Source organism: Delphinapterus leucas, chromosome 3 (assembly GCF_059928025.1).
Source record: "Delphinapterus leucas isolate spDelLeu-1000000601 "Yukka" chromosome 3, BTC_Dleu_Yukka2, whole genome shotgun sequence".
Classification (NCBI taxonomy): domain Eukaryota; kingdom Metazoa; phylum Chordata; class Mammalia; order Artiodactyla; family Monodontidae; genus Delphinapterus; species Delphinapterus leucas.
The window spans coordinates 77,853,320-77,879,926 of record NC_143131.1 but is presented as its reverse complement, the minus strand read 5'-3'; the positions used below and the strand labels follow the sequence as shown (position 1 = coordinate 77,879,926).

At 36.1% G+C, this 26,607-nt stretch overlaps 1 protein-coding gene across 16 annotated transcripts in view; it reads left to right on the top strand.

Annotated features, from left to right (window-relative positions):
- The window catches only part of MCTP1 (multiple C2 and transmembrane domain containing 1), a 357,505-nt gene that overhangs the window by 99,106 nt on the left and 231,792 nt on the right, over window positions 1-26,607 (top strand). For 9 of the 16 annotated variants that reach the window (XR_016392454.1, XM_089908374.1, XM_089908376.1 and 6 more), the window contains 4 exons: window positions 4,806-4,885; window positions 11,811-11,922; window positions 17,166-17,213; window positions 19,945-19,983. Coding sequence is in view for 15 of the 16 variants with exons in the window: in XM_089908374.1 (XP_089764500.1) it covers window positions 4,806-4,885; window positions 11,811-11,922; window positions 17,166-17,213; window positions 19,945-19,983 (279 nt within the window). In the remaining variant the exon portion in view is untranslated. The remainder of the gene's footprint in view (window positions 1-4,805; window positions 4,886-11,810; window positions 11,923-17,165; window positions 17,214-19,944; window positions 19,984-26,607) is intronic. The other 7 variants (XM_089908379.1, XM_089908370.1, XM_089908375.1 and 4 more) reach the window with 2 other exon arrangements.

The following is a 26,607-nucleotide window of genomic DNA, read 5'->3' as shown; positions in this document are numbered from 1 at the left end:
AGCACCCAGAATTACAGTGGAAAGAGGTAGAAGTAATCTAAAAGGAGAAATGTAAATTGTTGCTTGTTTGGCCTAATCATGAGCTAGAAGAGCTAAATTGAAAGTGCTCTTCTAAATAATAGAAAGATTTTGATAACTAGAAAAACTATTCTGTTTGGAGCCATAGTACTGATTCTAAGATTGTCATTTTAACAAACTTGATAGTTCCTTAAATAACTCACATCTATCCAAGCTTAAGATTTAAAATTGAAAAGGTACTTAAAGCATGGGTCAAGCTAAGGACCATATAACTGTCTTGTCCAAAATTATTTCTCAGTAGGTTCTAAGGGTCCTAAAAAGAATTTCATATACCAACGACCCTCAGCCCTGACTGTACATCACTTTAAATATGCTCTGTGTCTGAAATCCATTACAAGATTTGAATCTGACCTCTTCTTAGCCCGGGCATTTAGGGGCAAGTAACATAAATGTTTTAAGCTTTGGATTCCTTATCTGACAAATGGAAACAATACTTTGTTCACTGGGTTGTATAAGAATGAAATTTAAAAATCTATATGATGTGTTTAACACAATGCCTTATATATGGTAAATGTTGAGTAAACATTAATCGTCATTAACTGTGCTTCTTATTGCAGTGGGAGTGCCTCTCCTATTTCATCACTCTTCTATGTTCTATATTTTCTGACACTTCACCTAGAGCAATGCTCCCTCTGACAAATAGTTTATAGAGCTTGGAACCAAATTGCATAGCAAACAATTTCATTAAGGAATGGATTCTGGTGTTTCCATTCTTCCCTGTGTTTATGCCTTTGCTGAGTAATAGGAATTGAGAACTAATGTAAACATCTAGCATTAGGACGGTAGAAAAGACTCTCCCCCTGAGAATAAACAGAGTTTGAATGTTGACTAACCCATTTGGGCTGTCTATACCGATAAATTCACTGGATTCACAGCTTTCCACTTCATACGTGTAGGTGAATCCCAGGTCTTCTCATGGATTGTATGTCACTGTAGTCTCCCCAAGATTTTAATCCTTAAGGCTGATACAATCAGAAGAGATTGCACAAGAGAAATTTCTCTAATTTTGGTGTAAATTTTATGTTGTAAAATACACTACTGCAGCCACTTGCAAATACCAAGGTGTCAGTTGTATAAGATATGCCACTGAGCAGATGACTAAAGTTCAGAAGTGTAATTGATCAAGGAGAATATTTACTGCGGGAGTGCTGTGCTTTCTACAACAAATGTACTCCTGAAAGGTTGTAAGTAAATCAAATGACTATAAATTGAATAATTTAAAAGGCATTAGAGGAGCTTATAACTTAAATAAATCCCTTGTGACTCTTCTAATTTAAGAATCCCTTTGTAAAGCAAGGGATTTATTTTTTTTAATATCAACTTTTTACATATTAAGTTTGTTTAAATTGCAGTACACCTGTACTAGAGAAAAGAAAACAGTAACTGATACAAGGCTTCTGTACATGCTACTCCCTCAGCTTGGAGCTTTTTTTTTTTTTTTTTTTGCGGTACGCGGGCCTCTCACTGTTGTGGCCTCTTCCGTTGCGGAGCAAAGGCTCCGGATGCGCAGGCTCAGCGACCATGGCTCACGGGCCCAGCCGCTCTGCGGCATGTGGGATCTTCCCAGACCAGGGCACGAACCTGTGTCCCCTGCATTGGCAGGCAGACCCCCAACCACTGCGCCACCAGGGAAGCCCCAGCTTGGAGCTTTTTAACTGTTGTGTCAAGGATTGGGCAGAGGGATGCTGAGCTACGGGTTCTCTCAGCCCAGTGCATTCTCACCTTCTGGAGAGTCCAGTGGTCTGGGTCATCCTTTCAAGAGCAGACTTACCTGTTTATGCTCATTTACTCCAGTGAGCAATACAATGATTTTCTATTTGAAAAGGTCAGAAACACAACTCTAAACTCCATCTATTAACCTTTTTATCAACCTTAAAAGCTTTCCCTGATCTCCAATGTAATTTTTTTTCTTTTTGTACCCTGTTCTTTTCTTTACAACAGTCATCTAAGTTTGTAATTCTATCACCTGTGCACTTCCTTGTTTAACATCTGCCTCCCTCACTAAACTATAAGCATTGACAATGTGAGATTTCCTCACCACAGTTTACTCAATACCTAGCACAGTGTCTGGCACATAATAAGCATTTACTCAGTGTTGACCAAGGAAATAAATGAGTAAGAAAATGTTTAAATGGATGGAAATTAGCCAACTCCCATTCACTTAGAGTTCTTTGGAAATGACCCCATCTGATCTAGCTCTGAGCTCTCCCTCCAACTTCCTTCCTCTCTTCATCTTTCTCAGTCTGCTTCAGCCACACTGGCTGCTGGCTGATCCTTGAACATGCTAATCACTTGCTGTTTCCTCCACCTGGTGCGCTCTTCCCATTCCAGTGTCACTCTAATGGCTTAATCGTTCTCATCATTGTAGTCTCTACACAATCACACTTCCTCTGAGAGGCCTTCCTGGACTCCCAATTTAAAATATCAGCTCCAAATGTATATTCTCATTGAATGCTTGTATCACTCAGCATCATGGGTTTTTTACTTTTTTTAATTAGTTTTTATTGGAGTAGAGTTGCTTTACAATGTTGTGTTAGTTTCTGCCGTGCAGCAAAGTGAATCAGTTACATGTATACGTATATCCACTTTTTTTTAGATTTCTTTCCCATTTAGGTCACCACAGAGCATTGAGTAGAGTTCCCTGTGCTATACAGTAGGGTCTCACTAGTTATCTATTTTATACATTGTGGTACATATATGTCAATCCCAATCTCCCATTCATTCCACCCCCCCTTTCCCCCCTTGGTAACCAGTAGTTTGTTATATGAAATTATAGAAAAACAAAGCAAATCTATGAAACAGAAAGCAGATCGGTGTTTGCTAAGGGCAGAGCAGGTGAGGAAGAAGAATGTTGAAAAGGATCATGAGGGAACTTTGGGAGTTATGGAATTGTCTTCCACCTTGACTGTGTCAGTGGTTGCATAGCCATAGACATTTGTCAAAACTCATTGAACTGTACCATTAAAATGGATGTATGTCCACTCCTGGATATATATCCAAAGAAAATGGAAACACTAATTAGAAAAGACACATGTACCCCAATGTTCGTGGCAGCTTTATTTATAATTGCCAAGGTATGGAAACAACCTAGGTGTCCATCAGGAGATGGTTGGATAAAGAAGATATGGTGTTTGTGTGTGTGTGTGTGTGTGTGTGTGTGTGTGTGTGTGTGAGATGGAATATTACTCAGCCATAAAAAAAGAATGAAGTTTTGCCACTTGCAACAACCAGATGGACTTAGAGGGTATTACACTAAGTGAAATAAGTCAGACAGAGAAGGACAAATTCTGTATGATGTCACTTATATGTGGAATCTAAAAAATACAACAAACTAATAAATATAACAAGAAAGAAACAGACTCATAAATATAGAGAACAAACTAGTGATTACCAATGGGGAAAGGGAAGGGGGGAGGGGCAAGATAGGAGTAGAGGATTAAGAGGTACAAACTACTATGTATAAAATAAATCAGCTACAGGATATATTGTACAGCACAGGGAATATAGCCACTTTTTATAATAACTATAAACGGAGTATAACCTTTAAAAATTGTGAATCACTGTGTTGTACACCTAAAACTTATATAATATTGTACATCAACTATACCTGAATAAAAAATTTTTTTTAATTAGTTTAAAAAATTGGGCTTCCCTGGTGACGCAGTGGTTGAGAGTCCACCTGCCAATGCAGGGGACACGGGTTCGTGCCCCGGTCCGGGAAGATCCCACATGCCGCAGAGCGGCTGGGCCCGTGAACCATGGCCACTGAGCCTGCGCGTCCGGAGCCTGTGCTCGGCGACGGGAGAGGCCACAGCAGTGAGAGGCCCGTGCAAAAAATAAAATAAAATAAAATAAAATAAAATAAAATAAAATATCAGCTCCCAACACATTGCCTTACACTTCTGTCTCCATGGTGCTCCTCACTGAACTGTATATATCTATTTGCGTTTTTATGGACTCTCCCAGCTGTTCAATGTAGGGTTCAGAAGGTCAAGCACGTTGCCTGTCTTGTTCATCATAGTATGAATACAAACCGTGAAGGGCACAAAGAAGATAAATAGTTTTGACAGAAGAAAGAAATACATTCTTTTCTTTTTCTTTCTGTTTTGTTGTTGCTAGTCATTTTAATATTATGCCCTAATCATTGCTTGTGATAATAAAAATTTAATTTAACCTTAGAATAACTTTATGAAGTACTTTAATCATAATAGCTTAATGTTTACTTATTTGTATGTTTAAAATGGCATTGTCCTATAATATCAGAGAATATATCTTTGATGACCTGAAAAATACAAGAAATTGGAGTCATATCTTCATCACCTACAGCCCAGTATGGAAGACATATTTGTTGAATTTCATACCAACTCACTTTGCCTTTCAGTAATGCTAATAGACCATCTATAATGAGAGGAAAATATTATAAGCCTGTGGTTCCCACATTTTTGAGGATTCACTATAATTTATTTGATTTTGTTATCACCTTCTTTGACGTTCTACTTTATACAAATCAGTAATTTTAATTATAAAATTAAGTGTAATTTCCTTTGAATGTTTTGTGAGACCTTAGTATTTCAAAACACAAAAACAAATAAAATTTTAAAAATAAATCTTAGGAAATTTTATTGATTTTGGTGACATAGACAACCAGTATTTTATAATGAAGACTTTTTCACTTAAAGCTTATATTGGAATTGTTTATAATAATGTCTGTGTCTTTGGCTTCATAGGTATTTGACTATGACTTTGGACTACAGGATGACTTTATGGGCTCAGCCTTTCTGGATCTCACACAATTGGAGTTAAACAGGTAACTTTTGAACTGTTGTAATATCACTATACCTTTTTATGAAACTGGGCCTATGTAACAGAAAATGTCAACAGATCTGGGTTCTAGTCACTGTTCTGTCATTTATGGTTGTGAGTCTTTGTGCTAGCCAGACTTTCTCAAGTATGTCTTTCTTACTTACCTGGTGGAAATAATACTTAGCACCTTCCCTCACTATCTCATTCGACAACAACTATTCAGCAGAAAAATTCTTTTTTTTTTTTTGGCCACGCCATGCAGAATGAGGGATTTCAGTTACCTAACCAGGGATGCAACCCATACCCCCTGCAGTGGAAGCACGGAGTCCTAACCACCGGACCTGGACTGCCAGGGAAGTCCCCAGCAGAAAAATTCTTAAGACACTTTCTTTGTCCCCCAGACTGTGCTGAGCACCAGGAATCTAGATTAAGACACGTTCCTTGCTCTCACATTGATGGTATGATTATAGTGGGGCATAAAGAAGATGATACGTGTTAATCATAATTAGTAATTTAAGAATGAGGCCATCACATAGGAAATAAGATGAGTACACTATGCATCGAAAATAGCAGCACTCTTATCACTTAAGCCGAAGTAGAATCTAATTTTGCCATCATCAGTAATCCTAGGTTACCGAGGAGTAGCCCGAAAGTGGAGGCAGATTGGTTGTATTTACTCATTTACATTAACTCATCATTGCTTGCTAGTTGTAAAGTAATGATTAGTTATAACTAAATTAATGTTATAAATATTAACCATTCCTTGAACCAAATTATGGGCTTTTTTTTTAATGTATTTCAACATAGGAGCTAAGAATTGATTAATACTACAGAAGAAAAAATAGGTTTTAAAAGGTTCAGCAGTGGGGCTTCCTGGTGGCGCAGTGGTTGAGAGTCTGCTTGCCGATGCAGGGGACACGGGTTCGTTTCCTGGTCCGGGAAGATCCCACATGCCGCGGAGCGGCTGGGCCCGTGAGCCATGGCTGCTGAGCCTGCGCGTCCGGGGCCTGCGTGTCCAGAGCCTGTGCTCCGCAAAGGGAGAGGCCACAACAGTGAGAGGCCCGCGTACCAAAAAAAAAAAAAAAAAAGGTCCAGTAGTGCTGGAATGGATTGCAAAGGAGGCTGCCAAATCATCTTTGGTGGTTTTAAAGAGATGGTTTACATCAGGGGTCCCAACCCCTGTTAGGAGCCGGGCTGCAGAGCAGGAGGGGAGCAGCAGGCGAGCGAGCAAAGCTTCATCTGTATTTACAGCCGCTCCCGTCACTCGCATTACGGCCTGAGCTCTGCCTCCTGTCAGATCAGCAGCATTAGATTCTCATAGGAGCGCGAACCCTACTGTGAACTGCACTTGCGAGGAATCTAGGTTGCACAGTTGCGTGCTCCTTATAAGAATCTAATGCCTGATGATCTGAGGTTGAGCTGTGGCGGTGATGCTAGCTCTGGGGAGTGGCTGCAAATACAGATTATCATTAGCAGAGAGGTTTGACTGCACAGAGACCATAATAAATCCATTGCTTGCAGACTCATGAAGCTGCTGTATAGCACAGGGAGATCAGCTCTGTGCTTTTTTTTTTTAATAAATTTATTTATTTATTTGTTTATTTTTGGCTGTATTGGGTCTTCATTGCTGTGGGCGGGCTTTCTCTAGTTCTGGCGAGTGGAGGCTACTCTTTGTGGTAGTGCACAGGCTTCTCATTGCAGTGGCTTCTCTTGTTGTGGAGCACAGGCTCTAGGTGCACAGGCTTCAGTAGTTGTGGCACATGGGCTCAGTAGTTGTGGCTCACGGGCTCTAGAGCACAGGCTCAGTAGTTGTGGCACACAGGTTTACTTGCTCCGCAGCATGTGGGATCTTCCCGGACTAGGGCTCAAACCTGTGTCCCCTGCATTGGCAGGCAGATTCTTAACAAGTACACCACCAGGGAAGCCCCTCAGCTCGGTGCTTTGTGACGACCTAAAGGGGTGGGATGGGGAGGGAGAGAGGGAGGCTCATGAGGGAGGAGATATAGGTATACATATAGCTGATTCACTTTGTTGTACAGCAGAAACTAACAGAACATTGTAAAGCAATTATAATCCAATAAAGATGTAAAAAAAAAACAAAACCTATCAGTGAGTGGCAAGTGAAAACAAGCTCAGGACTCCCACCGATTCTGCATTATGGTGAGTTGTATAATTGTTTCATTATATATTACAATGTAGTAATAATAGAAATAAAGTGCACAATAAATGTAATGCACTTGAATCATCCTGAAACCATCCCCCACCCCCCAATCCCCAGTCTGTGGAAAAATTGTCTTCCAGGAAACTGGTCCCTGGTGTCAAAAACGTTGGGGACCGCTGGTTTAGATGATCATGTTATATCATGTGGCAGGAATAGTGGAAAGCAGAGTAATGGGTCAGATCACAACTTTATATTTTAAATGTAGTTGAAATATAAATAGTAGAACTCCTTATATGTTGTAGTCTGAGCACAGTGGCAGCTTATTGGTGGTCTTCCAATGGTCATCTGTGCCTCAGACTGGACAAAAGAGTGGCCTTTTCTATACTTCCTATGTGTCCTTCATTCCAACCCAGAGCCTAGCAGGCCTGACCTTGGGGTGATTGCTTGCTCCCCGCCTCATCATGGCGGAAGGAAGTCCTAGGTGGTGTTGTATGTGGTCCGTTATCATGAAACTGAGCTCCAGCTAGACTGGGCTGTGCTGTTCTTCGTAAAGGCCACGGTTATTTTCTCTGTAGATTCTGCATAAGGGTATGCAAATTACTAGGTTTAATCACAGAGCATAACTTTCTCTTTTTCTCTATTAAAGATAGATTACTGGTGAAAAATAATTTTAAATGGAAAAAAACATATGAGATGGGTAAAAAACCCAAAAGATTATGTATAAGCATTTGGTGTTTATTTTACCACATTACTTATTTTATGTATTTAGCTAACTATACCCTCCCCTCAAAACCACATAAACATCAAATTACCGCTTTTGAAAATCACATATTGGGCTTCCCTGGTGGCGCAGTGGTTGAGAGTCCGCCTGCCGATGCAGGGGACACGGGTTCGTGCCCCGGTCTGGGAAGATCCCACATGCTGCGGAGCAGCTGGGCCCGTGAGCCATGGCCGCTGAGCCTGCGCGTCCGGAGCCTGTGCTCCGCAACGGGAGAGGCCACAACAGTGAGGGGCCCGCGTACCGAAAAAAAAAAAAAAAAAGAAAATCACATATTTGTGTATGCCATTACATTCTATGTATAGAAGTCAACATGGGAATTCCCTGGCAGTCCAGTGGTTAGGACTCCGCACTTTCACTGCCAAGGGCCTGGGTTCTGGGTTCAATCCCTGGTTGGGGAACTAAGATCCCATAAGCCATGCAGTGGGACCGGAAAAAAAAAAAGAAATCAGTACCCTCTGGATGTAGACAGATGGATAATAATAGTAGCCGTATAAATCCTTACGCTACTATATAATGCATGAAGGTATTGCTTTTGAAAAAAATAATAAATAAGCATCATAAAGAATTACAAATTTCTTAAATCTTTATCATGTCATCATTATAAAAATGTAATGAAGTTTTGGCTATTAATTTTTATATTTAATCATTTTTACAGGAAAATGAACCAAATCAAATTGTAACCCCATATAAATACATATGTGTGTATGTGTGTGTATGTACATATATATATACATATATACTATAATGCCTAATATGCATTTGTTAAAATAAAAGGAACACGTTGTTATCATCAAACCACTATGATTAGTTATAACTAATCATAATTAATCCATAATTAATATTGGAGCAATTTGCATCACAACTATTGTAACTTATGTATATTATCAGTTTGATAGGTTACTTATGTTTCAATTAAAACCCCTGACATCAAAAAACTGTTCATATTTTTCATAACACCATTTCTTGAATTGGTAAATTAAGCATCATTTGAAAGAGTGTCCTAGTATTGTAAAATCTTAGCATTGAAAGGTACCTGTGGTTCCCCCAAATTATTTGGGGACATTTATAAATGCATAGATTTCCAGACACCACCCACAATCTACAGAACCAGAATCATTATGGATAGCGTGCAGGATTATGCACTTTTTAAAAGCTTCCCAGTTGATTCTGAGGTGCAGCCAGGATGGAAAGTTTTTATTTGGACCACTTTCCCCATCAAGCCATCTCCCCAGTACTAGAATCCAACAGTATCATTTACTAAATGTTAAGCTCCATGAAGACAAGTGTCTTATCTTTGGTCTTGACTGCTGGTTTTTACCCAGAACCTAGTATCACATATGTTCAATTCATGTTTTGTGAATTAAATGAATAAATGATTGAACAGGCAAGGGAACATTCCTAATTTGTCAACATTTCAGGATTCAAGTGTGGTGCTGAATGTTCCACAGTCCCTTAGGCTTGTAGAGGGCATGAACCCCTATTTGTTCAATATTAATTGAAATATGTAAACAAGATATTACGTACACATTATCAGCTGAATGTGTATTTTACATTATTTTCTAAAAGCTACTGTGGGTAATATTGAGCAATTCATAATCTCTTCCTCAGAGATACTTATCTAATTCTGAAGCCTTCTAAGTATTGATCACCTCTTCTAAGTGCTGGTTTCCTTGCATTTCTGAATCTAAAAAGTTAGGCATAGGTTTAAATAGCCAAAAATAGAAGCATTATTTTAAATAGTAGAAGTTCTTCAAATAACTATACGTTGTTTTTTAAGTATATTTATAATGTATATCAGGCAATTTATATTTTATATTTTTCTCTTCTTCCACTTGTTTATTTACTCTAAATCATACTTCTGATTAAGAAAAAAAAATCTTAAAGAACTAAAAGGATGGTAGTGGTCAGTAAAAGACCGTCATTGAGTTGTTGGACTCAAATTTATAGAAAATAGCTGCTATTGCTCTCTGTGTATTTAGAGATCACAGAGAAGGGCCTTACAATTTTCTTCATACTGCTGTACTTCCGTAGCCTTTCCAGCAACCTCACAGCCTTTCTAGAACCCCGTGAAGAGCTGAAACTTAGGCAGTGAATCCAAGTATACCCAATTGTCCCATGATTTATTGGATAACTTAATACATTGATGTTATTTTAATAACAACAAAAATTGTACCAGGAAATTAAAGGAAGACAAAATTCCTTTTCTTCTTAAAAATATATAGTATATATAAGTCCATGCACCCTCTCACTTTGTCCCAACTTACCCTTCCCCCTCCCTGTGTCCTCAAGTCCATTCTCTATGTCTGTATCTTTATTCCTGTCCTGCTCCTAGGTTCTTCAGAACCATTTTTTTTTAGATTCCATATATATGTGTTAGCATACGGTATTTATTTTTCTCTTTCTGACTTACTTCATTCTGTGTGACAGACTCTAGGTCCATTCACCTCACTACAAATAACTCAGTTTCGGTGCTTTGTGACCACCTAGAGGGGTGGGATAGGAAGGGTGGGAGGGAGATGCAAGAGGGAGGGGATATGGGGATATATGTATACATATAGCTGATTCACTTTGTTATACAGCAGAAACTAACACACCATTGTAAAGCAATTATACTCCAATAAAGATGTTAAAAATATATATATATATAGGGAGGATGGGAGGGAGGGAGACGCAAGAGGGAAGAGATATGGTAACATATGTATATGTATAACTGATTCACTTTGTTATAAAACAGAAACTAATACACCATTGTAAAGCAATTATACCCCAATAAAGATGTTAATATATATATATATATAGTATATATTTTTGCTTATTCATTTAATGACAGTTCAAAATCTTTTTTTTTATTTTATATATTTATTTTTTATTGAAGCATAGTTGACATACAGTACTGGTCTCAGGTATACAACATTGTGGCTCTGACAATTATAGACATTACAAAATGATCTCAATAAGTCTAGTAACCATCTGTCACCATACAAAGTTATTACAACATTGTTGGCTATATTCTCTATGCTGTACATTATATCCCTGTGTATTCATTTTATGACTGGAAGTTTATGCCTCTTAATTCCCTTCACCTATTTAGCCCATTCCCCCACTCCCCTCCCTTCTGGCAACAGTTTGTTCTGTGTATCCATGAGTCTGTTTCTGCTTTGTTTAGTTTTTTCATTTGTTTTGATTTTTAGATTTGACATATAAGTGAAATCATATGCTATCTGTCTTGGTCTGGCTTATTGCACTTAGCATGATACCCTCCAGGTCCATCTGTATTGTTGCAAATGGCAAGATTTCACTCTCTTTTTATGGCTGAGTAATATTCCTTTGTGTGTGTGTGTGTATATACATATATAGATATATATACACATAAATACCACATCTTTTTTATCCTTTCATCTATCAGTGGATACTTTGGTTGTTTCCATATCTTGGCTATTGTAAATAATGCTACAATAAACATAGGGGTGCATGTATCTCTTCCAATTGCTGTTTTTGTTTCCTTTGGATAGATACCCAGGAGTAGAATTGCTGGATCATATGATAGTTCTATTTTTAATTTTTTGAGGCACCTCAGTATCATTTTCCATAGTGGCTGCACCAATTTAAATTCCCACTAACAGTATACAGGTGTTCCTTTTTCTCCACAACCTCACGAACACTTATTGTTTGTTGCTTTTTTGATAATCACCATTCTGACAGGTGTGAGGTGACAATATTGTGGTTTTGATTTGCATTTCCCTGATAATTAGTGATTTTGAGCATCTTTTTATGTGTCTGTTGGCCATCTGCATGTCTTTCTTGGAAACATGTTTATCCATTTTTAAATCAAATTGCTTGTTTTTTTGATACTGAGTTGTATGAGTTCTTTATATATTTTGGGTATTAAACCCTTATTGGATATATCATTTGCAACTATCTTTTCTCATTCAGTAGTTTTGTCGATGGTTTCCTTCATGCTCAAAATCTTAATATTTTATATCATAGGCCCACGGATGTGACCGTCACACTGAAAGATCCCCACTATCCTGACCATGATCTTGGAATCATTTTGCTCTCAGTCGTCCTTACCCCTAAGGAAGGAGAACACAGGGATGTGGTAAGTTCCCCCTCAGCCTAGTTGTAGCTTTCTTGCTCTCACTTGTTTGAATGTCGTGAGCCTTCTCTGAACCCAGAGGTAATATTAAAGAGAAACAGCATAAGAAGATCTGGCCTGTTCTTTGTTTCTGTGAGTATCCTGGGTATCAGTAGTCTAGTTGTATTGTATTTTTTGAATTCAAATTTCCTATTTTATTCTCCGGATCAGAACCTCTTATAAATAAGGGATACGTTTGCATCTTTTATCATTATTTTATTTTCCAGTTTCAGACTGTTATTTGTAGCAAATGGTGGTATTTATTCAGAGATTATATTTTTCCACATTGAGGTGTCCAGACCTTACTATTTTGATTATATTGTCAGATGTACCATAACAAAGAAAATGAGGTGAAATTACAATAGAGTTTCTGCTTTCTGGTATTTGTTTGATGAATGATTAGTGAGTACTTTTCATCTTCTTGATGGACTTCCATATCGGTGTTACCCATTTTCCAGCCCTGGCTGTCTGTACTTCCTTGCACACCATGCTGCTATGAGAAACTGACAAGGGATACAGAGGAGCTAATTACTCCAGCACTGTTGAAGTGACGTTAAAAAATATCAGGTTTGACCTGCATCGGTATGCTTGCCAGTGCACTTTCTGCCACAATTTACCAGAATTTATTTATTAGACTCAGGGTACTTTCACATACTGGTAGCTATTCTCACTAGTTCTGATTGCAACACATTTTAGGAGTAGACATAATTTCTTAGGCAAGTTTAAATACTCTATTTCAGCAATGTGTGTATTGCTGGCTTAAAATAATGCATGATTAAAGTTGGTATATTTTTTCTGCTGGAAAGGAATTACTGGCATTTTTCCCTAGATTGTAAATAAAAATAGTGAATTACAACTTCAAATTTGGAAGTGTTTTAAACTCATTGAAAAATTCACCCTTTTCAAGGTATTTTTCTCTATCCTTTAAAAAAATTAAACAACGAGCACATATGTAATATTTGCAAAGAATGATTTAAGTATCTATATTTCATTCAGTGAGGAAGAAAATTTTCTTTTCGAACAAGTACTATGAAATAATACCTACTCGGAGAACTTAGCACTGTAAAAGAATGTATGTATGTGCACAGGCATAGGCCCATATGCGCAGATGGAAGGGTGTGTGAGGACATTTTTTCACAGAGAACATTTAGAAATAAAAGCCCATCATTTTAAAAGTCACCAATTCAGAATATATTATTTCACCCAGTGCAAGCCAAGGAGTATATGCTAGCTGGCTAATCCATACACAGGAATAAAGTATAAGTGTTCATTTATTCAAATAATCCTGGTATTCACGAGGAACCTACTATAAGCCAAATCCTGTGCTAGACCCTTTGGATACAGTAGAACTGAAATCCAGTGGAGAGCTCAGAAATCAAATAATCATGGAAGGAAATGTAAAATGACAACTGTTTTAAGTGCCATAAAAGAGAGGTGCATGCTGCTGTAGAGCAAATATAGGAGAATTTGTTCTAGTTGGGAACAGGAATTCTCCAAGGAAGTCAAATGGGAGATGAGGTCTGAAGTGTGAATAGAAGTTGATAAAGGCAAAAACACAGGAAGAGAGGAAATATTTCAAGCAGAGGAAATAGCACATGCGAAGGCCCTGTGGCTAGAGAAACCAAGCTGCACTCCAAGAATTGAAAAAGTACTGGAGCTTGGAGAAGGTGGAAGCAAGCAGAGTGTGAAAGATCCTGGTGCATGATGACAGTGAAAGGGAGACTCCCAGACTGCATAGGGACTGTTGGCCATGTTAAGGTTTGTGGTCTTTCCCCAAAGAGCAATGGGAAGCCTTTGAAAAGTCTGTAAATAGGAAGTGGCATCATTTTATTTGCCTTTTGTTGTGTAGCTGCATTGTAGAAAACAGATGAAAGTATAAGAATGAATGCTTGGAGACCAACTAGGAGCTATTTTGAAAATCCTGGTGGAAGATGATGGAGATTTGGATTAGAATTGTCAAGAGGTAGAGATGAAAAGAAATGAAGAAGTTTATCTATAGGAGGTAAAATCAACAAAACTTGGTGATAGAATATTTGGGGGGGGGGATCCTTTGTTATTTTGATGAAGGAAAACACCATAAATGAAAATACCTAAAGTGCCTGAGGTCTTAGGAAGTGTCTCCAAACCATCCAAACTGCCAGTTTTACTGGGGATTCAAATGATATGGCAGCTGTTTTAGTTATTTGGGTGATTTGATGATGGAGGGTCTGCTGATTTTTTACATTAAAAGCATATTTATTAAATACTCTAACATCAAACTGAGGGTTTGAGGGATTAAGTTAGTATCAAGAAACTTCATGACAAGGCTGCTGAGTTGTTCTAAATTACACAGAAATATATGTCAGCACAGGCAAAGTAGTTCCTGACATTCGTTTTTCTTCAACCATTCTTGCAAAAACCCTTCAATCTCCACTGCTGTTCAAACTTATTTAGGCATGCTGTCTTTCTAATTAGAAAAGATCATTTAAAAATATTATAGTGTCTGGTCACGGGTCATCAGTGATTTATCAAACACGAATAGGAACAAAAACAGGTTACATGAAACAGTTACACATCAAAAATCTGGTATTATTAATCTTCTTTTCTTCCTTTTTCTTTCTCCTTATCATATCTCTCCAGCCACATTCACCCTTAACACAAAGAGTTCTTCCTGAAATCTTCATGCCATTTTCTTGGTTCAGATTTCGTTGGCTACCCCAGCTTTTTGGAAAAAAATCTTTTACTGCTGAGTATTTTTCATTTGCTTGCCTTACTTCATGACTCCCCCTTCACAGTCCCAAATAGCACTGGATTGATTCTGCTGCAGCAACTGAAAACCGGTGTCTTCTTCCTTCCCATGTTGGACTCTCACCTGGCTTCTCTCTTCTTCACCAGAGAAGCAAGTGGCTTATCAGGGGCCAGTGCCTCAGAAAAGGTACAGCAGTTCGCCTCTGGCTGGCGAGCTCTCTTGACTTCAGCCACAACTGAGAAGCAGTGAGAAGAGTGACCAGTGTGGCTATACTGGCTCCTCCTTGTGGACGTGATCAATAACTGGGAGCCTGGGGTTGGTTGTTGACAAGCAGCTGGGGCAGGGACAGGGGAGGAAGCATGAAAGGTCCCCTACAGGAAATTCTGTTGGGACCCCCAGTATCCTGGCTAATCGGATTCCTAGATTGGGATTGGGGCTTCTAAGCATATACTTTACATGATGAAAATTTCTAACAAAGACATAAATTTGTGCTTTTCCCCCTTTGTTTATTTCAGTCTATATAGCAGTTCTAGAGCTGTTTATTAATTAAGATCTCTAAAATTGGCAAGTGACACTAGTTAGGAGAGTTTGACACTCTGAATAAGAGATGCCAGTTGTAGGCATCTATTGAAAAAAAACCACTTATTGAGCATCTATAAGCATTGTACCAAGTTCTGTAACTCCCTCTTTATTCTTCTTCTAAGTGTTCAGTGACCTGTGGTTATTTCTCTAATGAAATGGAAACTCCTGATGAAGGGCTTTAAGACTCTCCAATGAGCGACATATATTCCCTCACTTGTAACCTTTATCCCAGCCATACAGACTCCTACACAGCTCACCTCCTCTCAAGTCCAAGCTTTCTCCAATGTGACCTTTCCTACCTAAAATATACCTGTACTGTACCTCACCTCACTTCTGTCCTATAGCCCATCACTCCTGGTTAAAAATAATAATAATTCATTAATATTTATATATATATAGATTATTGCTTCTGATTACCTTTCTTATGATGACTCCTCTCAAAACCTGGTCCAGCTTTCTGTACCTAGTGGTTATTCAGTAGGCTGTGGATGAATCTCTAAGAGGATTCTTAGAGAATGCTTGATGGGATGCTTCAAAGGTCCAGGGAAAGGTATTTTAAGTTTCCTTCTCACTTCCGTATTCAAATCCCTGAGGTTGTCACAAACAATATTGGAGATAATGATTTAATTTTCCTATTGAATTCTTAAAATTATTCTATTAATGATAATCTGATTAAAATCAGTCTATATTGCTCTTCTCAAGATTTCTAATGATGACAATGAATTAGAAGCACATCACTGTATTTTTTTCTTTTGGTAACGTGTCTAGTATTGGCTAAATATATTTCCCTGGAATACATTTGAAATTTCTTGGCTAAAAACAGTCAATTATCCAATGTATCTTCAAATTAAATTTTTATATGCCGGAAATATATAACATATTGCTGCTGTGAAAATGACATGCTGAACTTCCACAAATTATCCAAGAACAAATCTTATTTAGAGAAATTCAGACTCATAATGCAGCAAACCAGAAATCAGTTACTAAATGCTTCACAAGTCCACTTACTATTCAGAATGACATATAGAGAAGGAATAGAGGATGATTTTGCATTGACCTTCACACAGCAAAATTATGAGTTCTGTTCTCTTTGATTATTAGCTCAGAAATAACCTATTTTAAGCTTTTGGGACTTAAGACTTTAGTTCAGAAAAGCACATGTTTATTCTTATGCCTGCGTTTTGTAGACTTTGCTAAATATTTTTTGTGGATTAACATGGAGAATGGATGATATGAATTTCAAGAGCCATTGACAAATAAATCCTAACCATCAAGTAGGAAATAGAACATTAATGTTAAGAAATGCTATCAAAAGTGGGAAGAAATGAGTAACTGGAAATACAGAGGGCTTAGCATCACAAAGTGCTAAGAGTTCTAAATCAATTATCTTGTGAGTGTTTAAAACTGTTAATACTGACAACGTGTTCCATGAATCATGTGGTTGGGATGATTTCTCCTTGTGTGGATTGCCAGTTCTAGAACTCAGTAAAAATGAAGAACAAGTTGAAAACCCTATCAGCCTACTGTATCTACTAAAGTCCCTCAAACATGGAACATCTAATTATAGCTAATTAAGAAGTAAATAGGAGTCATAGTAAAAGTATTTCATAGTTGCTTATATTAAAATATTCTCCATTGAGTCATGATTGAGTCTTTTTTAAAAGATTCCAGATGTGGACAGATATATATATTTTTTAATTTTCAGCGTTGTATGTATGAGAAACCAAAATCTTCTTGGGGGGGCATGTTGATGACTTGCATGACACAACTGTCATTTCTGTTTTGAATGCATGCCCTGTTTGATCCTGCAAAAGTGTGTAGTGCATATATGTGTGTCCTATATTTATGGTATTTTGGTCTGATAGTGTGTTTGAGTTCTTTCTGGCTCTTTTTCTAGCAGAGTTCAATCCACAGCTTTCTTCATTGGAGGATTTATGAAATAAAAGTGAGTTAATTTGTGTTACACACTCTCTTAGATAACCTAGACCTAACAAATTGCTTGGCTAAAGCTAAAAAGTAAAAACTTTTAAGAAACATATGAATTAACCTCAGTTGATCTTTAGTGAATTCAAAAAATATATTTTTCTCTATGGTTTATTTTTGAAAAATTTCTGAATTATTCCATAAGCTAACATTTGAAAAAATATCCACCTATAAACAGTTAATATATATGTTTTATAATATGTATCTACCATAGTATTTAGCCATTCTGTGATTTTTTTTTTATATCTATAGTAGTCATGTAATTGCCTAAAAAAAAAATCAGTGCAACAAAAGGGAAAAGCAAAAAATGGATTGAGATTGTGGAATCTTTTAAAAACATAATCAGTTCTGCAGCTCAAAGGCCATATTTTTATGCTACTTATTCCATTTTTTGGGCTTCAAAGAAAGTTGAGTTGCTAATAAAGAATTTGAAGGTACTATAATATTAGATAATGACACTTTCAAAAACAAATTCATATGTTTCTCAGCTGAAGTTAAGATCAAATAGCAAAAAATAAATCTTATTTTTCTATAATTTGCTTCATCTCCTATGTTTAACATTCCCCAATCTTTCTTCTCTAAGTGTCCCACAGTTAGTAAAGGTAACAATGTTAACAGCATGTCTGTTAAATTCACTTTTTAGAAAACTTTTATACTGATTCCAGTTTTACTGAATCTACTTTAACCCTAGAAACCCAGTTTCCTAGAAACTGAACCAGGAAAATAATGAATTGGTCCCTGTAACTGCCAAATCTTTCATACTGGTACGTAGGGAAATTACTGACCTTTTGTTTGTATCAGTGTCCCAATCTGAAAAATAATACCATGCATCTTGTTTGTAAGACTGATTTTGAAAGACAGGAAAATACCACCCCTATAGTTTGCCTTACATGTAGAAGGTTAATCGCTTGCAGTAGTTTTGAGTGGGGGGATGTGGCTTTGACCAGCAGTAGTGAATCTGTGTAATATTGAATAGTGTTGCCCTGAGAGTCAACTCTTCCTCATGTTCTTAGCCCCTTTTTCATCGTAGCATTTCTTACCAAATGGAACTCTGTAAGATTCTTTGATACTAGTTGATGATGATAAATGGCCATGACTTAAGAGATTTTCCTTTTTGATTTACTTATGTTAATTGTTCTCACCTGATTTGACTCAGAACATTGTCCCTAGGAATTATCATTCTTTGTTCACTGAAACTCTGCTTTCTGAGAAAGTTGAAAATTTATTGCCTGACTCTTCACGGGGCGGTTTTTATGAACATGGCATACCACAAAAGTATTTCGTGTCCGATTGCCTTTTAGTGATGAGAAAGTGGTGGTGGTGGTGGTGATGACGACGACTAACTCATTTAACATCAACAACGAACATCTATTAAATGTTCATCTCCCCAACCCGATGGTGGGTTTTGCTTCAGAATAAATTGGACATTAGTACTTAGAAAAAATATAAAATAATACTTTGCAGTTCCTGACTCCATTTGAAAAAAATTGGGAACTGTTGTAACCTTAGGAAGTCTATTTCTCTTCCATATTTTGGTCAATATCTAACACAGAGTGTATATAGAGAAAACGTAACCTATAAAACCACTATCAGCAGAAAAGAGGAATGTATCCTTAACCTTGACAATTTTATGATATTTCTCCTTTCCCCTTCTAGAACCTCTACATAATTCCTTTGTCTTGGTTTAGGCCAAAGGTTGCCTACTAAATGACTTACTCTTATATTAAAATCTTTCCTTTTTTGTATTTTTGTAATTTATGAGTGGTTTCTGAAATGGTCTTGCTTTATAGTGAATTTTGCTGAAGGAGACAGGGTTCTTAAAGGCACGAGTGTACTTCCTTGATATATAAATAGGGCAAGCATTTCTATAAGCTGTATTCTTTGTTCCAGATATTCCCTCATCTGCCTTAAAAGTAATGATAAAGCTAAGAGAGGGTAAAGAGGTTATCAGGAAGTTAATACCTCAGTGTTCATTGAGAATTTTTTTTTAAGCTGGAGAGGAAATTAAAAGTCATTGGATTTTTATGAGTTACTTTATGCAAGAGACCAGTGATCTTGGGCACTCATCGCAAATCTCCATCAACCTTAATTAAAACTTGAAGTCATAAATATCTCTTACTATGACACGAAAAAACTAGTTTAAAGGATATATCATGGCTAAACATTTAGCAGGGAGATCCACTAATAGCCATCATGATATGCAGCACTTTTTCTCAGTCGAAAGCATTTGTCAACCCTGATGTAATTAAAGATTAACTGGAAGCGGAGACAGTTCTAAGATGCTGCCAATGCAACAGACTTTGAATGAGTTTGAAGAGAAAAGTTATTATACACCCTGTAAAGTCATGGCACATCATCAGCCTCCACCACCAAAAGTAACAATTGCTAATTGGGAGACTTAGTGTGTTTTTTTCCTATCAACAAGATATTTCAAATTTTCCATTCTATTTAAAATATACTGTCCCATCTCTTTGTACAAAAGAATAAAGGAAATGAACTCTCACCAGAAAGACTGCTTGAGTGTTAAAGGCGCTTCTTCTAGCTGCGTGTACGTGAAAAACAATTTTTGTCTTGTATAATTGTTGCTGGAAACCGTTTGCTGTTTAAATGTCAAGCTTCCTCCAGAAAACAATTGGCTGCCCTGTCCTGTACTTGAGTGATAAGATAATGAAAATGCCTTATTTCATTTACAGACGATGCTAATGAGGAAGAGTTGGAAAAGATCAAGCAAGGTAACACTTAGCATGTGATCTTTCAGCTTTTCTTGTTGAGAAGCGCTATCAGCTGCTTTCCCAATCTCTCTCATGCCTCGTTAAACTGTGCCTCAGGATTTCATCACTCTTCAATTGTTTTTTTTTTTCCCCATAAACTTTAAGCAAACCATGTGATGCTTTTTAAGTAAATAGAAATCACACTGATCGATCACATCCAAATCATCCTCTTGCTAATCTCTGGTCACTTCTCAGCATCATTCGCAACATCTGGTTTCTGTTCTCTGTATCACAGGGTCTAGAAAATGCCTTTGCTCCAGATCAGGTATAAAATAATGGCACTAGGGTAGGGACAACTCCAGAGAGAAGGAAGATCCGTGTAATTTACTGTTTTTGTTCACTGAAAACTGAGTCTAAGATTTTCTAAACTCAAAAATCCCTTTATTGCTACATCTTTGGAGTGTATCATGAGAACAATTTTCCATCATTTTCTCTTCTCACTTCAAGAAATAAATAGCTCTTGGGAGTGAGAGGAGTTTATGGATCCTATAACTTACCAAGCTCTGGCTCTTCTTATAACTTGTAAAATATATAAGATATAAACTAAGCTTCTAATTTGTTCAGTGGTGATGCCACTCCTGGACACAAATAAATATCAAGATGAAACTGACTTTTGTATGACTACTCCTTGGAATAAATCAAAGGGATTTTATTTGTGAAAATCTTTTTTGCTCAAATTTCTATTTTTAAAAGTTGGTATTCCTTTTGAATAGTGATTCATTTTCTTAGACCCTGGAACATGACAATCTTTTTTCTTCCATTCTGATTGAATCATGCTATTACTTAAATTTTTCTTTGATTTTGTCACTTTCGTTATTGTGAATTAAGAAAATACTTATCAAAATGATTTTTTAGTTATGGTAATGTCTTAATTGCTTTAACAAGTATTTCTTACTGTAAAAACTTTCTTCCCAGTTGTTGTAGAATTAATGACCAAAAGATAATTTGGATCATAGAAAGGTCAGGTCCACGTTAAAAATCACCTTTATCATTTTAATAAAATTAAAAACATTTATTAAGGAAAATTGCTGAATATTTCTGGCTTACTGTTCACTATGTTTTCTACAGCCCAAAATAAAATTTCAACAATCTTAAAGAAATGTTTGCGCTGTTCATATTTGTATTACACTTTTTTCTTTGTAATTGTACTTCAGAATTAGTGTTATATTGAAAGTATATATGTTTAAAAATTCAGGTAATTTGGCTTTCTTCATTCTGTGTCTATCTTATACTATATCTATGTAAAAACATTGTAATCCATTAATATGTAGCAATATCTCTCTTCCAGTTGTAGTTAACATGTAATGCTAGAACAGGATATTATATAGTTTTTAGTATTACTTAGTGGGAATAATCCGTTTTATTGTGAGGTAGAAGAACAAACATAAAGATTCTTCTTTAAATAGTTCATTTAATTTATATTTAAATTTAATTTTAAGGATCAATTAAGTCAACATAAATCCATGTCTTTTCCTTTGATCTACAATAAATAAATACATAAACATCTACTCTTTACTACTTTTATGTCTAAACTTCTTAGAGTTTTTAATTACTAATAATCCAATTGTACATTCAAACTGGTGAATTTTCTAGCTGGCCATTGATGACACAGAATTCCCTGTGTCTAACTGCACTCATTGGGAGATTAATTTTAGTGTACATGGTAATATGGCTTTTGGGTTTTTAGCCTAAGGGATTTTCAGTTTTATAAAGTTTAATGGGGATATTGAATGCTGTGTAGAAAAAAATCATTTGTTTTTTTTTTTCCATTGAGAACATACTGAATACCTGATAATTCATTCAGTTTGTCAATGTCCCCTAAAACATGTGCCGTATTCATCCATATTAGTGTTACAAGAGCAGAGTGTTAAATTCAAAATCCAGGGAAAGTTTGAAATTTCAATTACCACCTAGTCTGCCATCCTTCACATACAATGAGACTGCTCCCCCAATTCTTTCCTCCAGGGATTGAAGGAGGGAGGACAGTGTTCAAGTAAATTGTGCTTCCTGAGAAACTAAGGGATAAATGACTGTACCGTGTAGTTGCGTGTGTTGCTGTGTTGTGGAAATGCATCCCTTTTCTAACGATTTCAGCCTTCCCCTTAAAGATTCTTGTGTGATTAAAGATTTTTCCTCTTTTATTTTTGGAAAGAGAATATAATTTATTTGCATGACACTTAAATACAAGTATTTTACATTTGATAGAACTATGCTCAAAGTCAAAGGTGAAGTTTTCATATAAATAGGTCATTTTCTTCTTTGGAATCTTGGTTTCTGGGAATGAGGTCTGCTTTTTTATAGCGGGGCTTCGGTATGCTGCCTGTCTTTGAGCACCCATGGTGAAGGTGAGATCTGAGAATTATACACTTTGTGGCAAAGACTTCAATAGAGTCAGATAGTGTTGTTAGATATTCTCTCCAGTATGGAGTTTTTCTTTGCTTGTTTTTTTCAGAAGTGATATAACCATGGAGCGGGGAAGTGCTTTATTGATATTGTTAGCTTTTTAATATGCACATCTCCCCTGTATACGATTTCATCAGCTCATGGAATTTTCCATTACTTAAATATCTGCTTTTCATTTTCATTGTCTTGCCGATAGCAGATTTTTTCTGCCATGGAAATCTAATCTGTGGCAATCACATAATGTGGGGTTGTATTTACTAATGAAAACAAGAGAGGTGAAGAGCCGACTTGAGGAGTAATTGCTGTTCAGGACAGACTTAGATATTATTTGGAGTAAATGTGTTACCACCTAATAATGAGTAGGAAAAAAATACACCTAAACTTACCCCTGAAAAGGAAGAATGTATAAAGTACATGCTATATTTAAATGGTGTGTTAGCCAGTAAATAATTACGGATTCCATAGTGTTTCCTCTTTTGGGGATAGTAGCATCCTTTAAAACATTCATTCTGGTTTTCCGCAAGCACACTTTCCATTGTGCACATTTCTAATTCTGCCCACACTCAGCTGTTGTAGAAAAATGTTATTTTAAGAAGAAAGGGATCGATGTCTTCATAAACTTGGGCAACTGGATAATTATCCTGGTCAAAGTGTTATACTTAGGTGACAAAATGCATTTTGGCAGAGAAATGATGATGCTTTGAGTTATTGTAATATTTTATTCTTTAGAAGAAGCTTATCATTGATAATTTATTATAAGGCTAAATTATTCAACAAGAAAGTTTCATGAGCTTGGAAGAGAAGGTGTATATGAATTTTGTGAATAAATTCTGTGGGGGTCCAACAAGAAATGGAAAATAAATAATGAAATAATTGCCTCTATAGATGGCAAGCAGAAATGATTTTATACTACATTGTGTGTGTTTTAACATAGAAGAATGAGTTTATCAGTGGGTATGATAATAAACTTATGTGCTTTCAATAAATCACTTTAATTCTATGAGAAGTAACCATTGTGATAATATAAAGACATACACATTGCAATTTCTATTCTCAACAATAATAGTTGAAAATTGTTTTAAAGAGAGTTCATCCTTTGAATAATATAATATGACTATGTGATGACATCTCATTAGCATATCTTCTGTTACTTGATGGCTTATTTTTTTTAGTAATATATCTTTTTTATAAAGATTTTATTTTAATCACTTAGCATAATTTTAATGAACTATAAAATACTTTATTCACTCGTTGAATGAGGCAATTTATAATAAGACTTTTGGCAAGGATATTGTTAATTTAAACTAGAGAATACTCTCAACACTGTAAGTCTGCAGGGCATAGTTAAACCTGACACCTTGGATGACACATTAAAAATGCATCAGTGAAAACCTCTAAGTGTTTTAATTTAAGAAACGGTAGAGAAACAGATTAACACATTTTTAAGTGTCTCACACAGTCAGACATAGTGGGGGAAAAAAGTCATTATTTAACAATTATCATGTCCTTTCTACAAAGACCTCATATCCTGATAATACGTAGATGATGATCTTTAAAAAATTGCAAAAACTCAAAACCTTATTGGTCATTGACTTTCTCAACTGTGAATGACCAAAATGGCTTTTCTTTGATGTCTCATTTCAAATGATTATGCCTATGTATTTGAAAAAATTAGTTGCTTACATGTTTTTGAAGGAAATATAAAATTCTTTTAAAAATTCTTACTATTAATTTTGTCCTCCCAAATTTCTGTTATTTGGAAATGCTATAGAGTCAACCTCATAATTAGGGCTTCTAAGAGTCCACAATGCTGCAATAAACAAAGGGCTAATAGCATGAGCATTTGCATTCTAAAAGACTGTATTTTTACCTCAATTAATTACACTCCTTAAATTTGTAGTAAGTTTATTTAAAATAGAGATAGCTTAATGTCAGTAAATATTTGATTATCCCCTCAAAATACATGGAGCTATAATTAAATTTTATATTGAGATGATTTTTTTCTTGCTGTTTTTACAGGGTTTTCCCATAGGCATAAGATATCATACATTTTTATGTATTGTAATTCATAACTACAGGGATTTCTGTAACAATGGCATTACATTTATTTGACCACTCATGTTGAATTTTTAAAATGTTGTGGGTCCTTTGGGGAGAGAATCTGGATGAGTTGGCACAAAGTGAAAGGACAAAATGTAATCTCAGGCAGAAGATGGATTCCATAATGCCTGCGTGCTAGCTCTAAGATGTTTAATTTGGGGTCATAGACTGGCCTTCACATTGCTAATGTGTGCTACCAAGTCAGCTGATGGTTTCCCAAGACCCTTTCTGGGCTGATCAAAGGGAAGGGAACTAATATAACTTGACTCCAGGATGATGGAGCTAAGGGTTCGTTCACAGATTACATGGCTTTTTAATTCAAAGGTATATATGTATATACATATAATGTATATCAGATATATTTAACACATATATGTATATATGTTAGATATACATATATATATACACATATGTATGTATATATATATGTTAAATTGAGTGTGACCGGGAGGAGATTTATTGGTTTTAAAGCCCCCTAAATGTTTACAATGAAATTAAATCATAATTTTGTAAGGACTGGTTGAAAAGCCCTGGTTGACAGCAATATATACACACATATGCATGTATTTATATATACATATCTACAAACATACACACACATATGAAACACTTAAGGTAAAATTTCTAAAAAAAATAAAAGACAAAGCAAGGCCAGGCTTCAGCCTGGTGGGTCCTCTGGGGAGCTGACCTTGTCTCTCTCCCTTCAACAATATTTGAAAGGACAGTGGGAATTGCAGGGGGATTATATTTATGTTTAATGAGTATAAATGATATGAACATCTATTTGAGGAACCAGAAAATTGTGTTTCGGTGTGCAGTTCTACTTACTTCACATCCCTGTTTTCAATGACGCATCGATAGGCTTAGTCAACTTGACGGAGGCATCTGAGAGCCACAGCTTTGATAACCGGATTGCAGTCTGACCAGGAAAGTCTATGAAAATTATTTACTTATGAATTTATTCATTTTTTACCTCTTAAATGCCCATAGAGGTATTCATAAAAGGAAATTATACACCTATAAAAACATGCTGTGTAATAATACTGCTACCTGGCTTGACTTTGACATTGGAATCTCAGGCTTCACAATTTCCAATCTATTGTGAATGTCTTGAGTGTCATAGAATTGCTGAATTAAAACAACACGCAATGGGTTTAAAGGCCTGTACATATTAAGGCTAACAAAAGATACCACTTTCAATAAAAGTTCAGTGGCTATCCTTGTTTGTCTGATGGCAAAGACATTGAAGATTTCTGTGATTTATTTTACATAGAAGGGTGAAAAATAGCATCATATTCATTTGTTATGGGAAAAAATGGACTGTCCTTTAGTTTTATTTCTCTGAGAAAAAGAATACATGTTCTAGATTTTTTAATTTAAAATCTCATTAACTCTTAGATTGACAGAAGGATTTTTGATCTTTGAGGAGAAATTTTCTTAGTCTGTGTTGGTTTTTTCGAGGCAAAAAATAGATTTAAAAACAATATTACCAGTGGATCTTGCTACTTAATAAATTCAAAACCTCAGCAGAAACAGTTCAACAATTCATCATTCAGAATAACTTCAGTTATTTTCCTTCATCAACTTGATACCTCTGGCTTTCGTTCTGTTTCCATTTGTTGTTACTTTATAATTTTAGCACTTTTAAAATGGCACTTTCCCTCACTTGCCAACCTCTTGTCTTGATGGAGACTGAAGTGTAACTAAATATCTATAATTATAATTTAGGACAAGTCTTCCCTGGGATTCTTGAAGAGTTTATTCTGCTTTTCTTGCCCTCCATATTAAAATCACCACTTTTGTTTAGAACTCATTATCGTAATTCCAGGTGTTTCATTATTATTGTTTTCTGTTATTGTTATTATTAGAAACTCTAGGGAAAAGAAGGCCTTGGCTAGTTTGCTGTGAATTTTATATTTATCAGAGCTATAAATGGCAAAAGCGTCCACAGGAAAATTAACTTGTTTCATTTGAAATAAAGACCTAAATTTACATGACAATATGGGTTGTAAAATGAAATATAAATTTTAGTTAATAATGACAGAAGTAGTTAAACATGGCATGAAAAGCACAGCCTGGGGA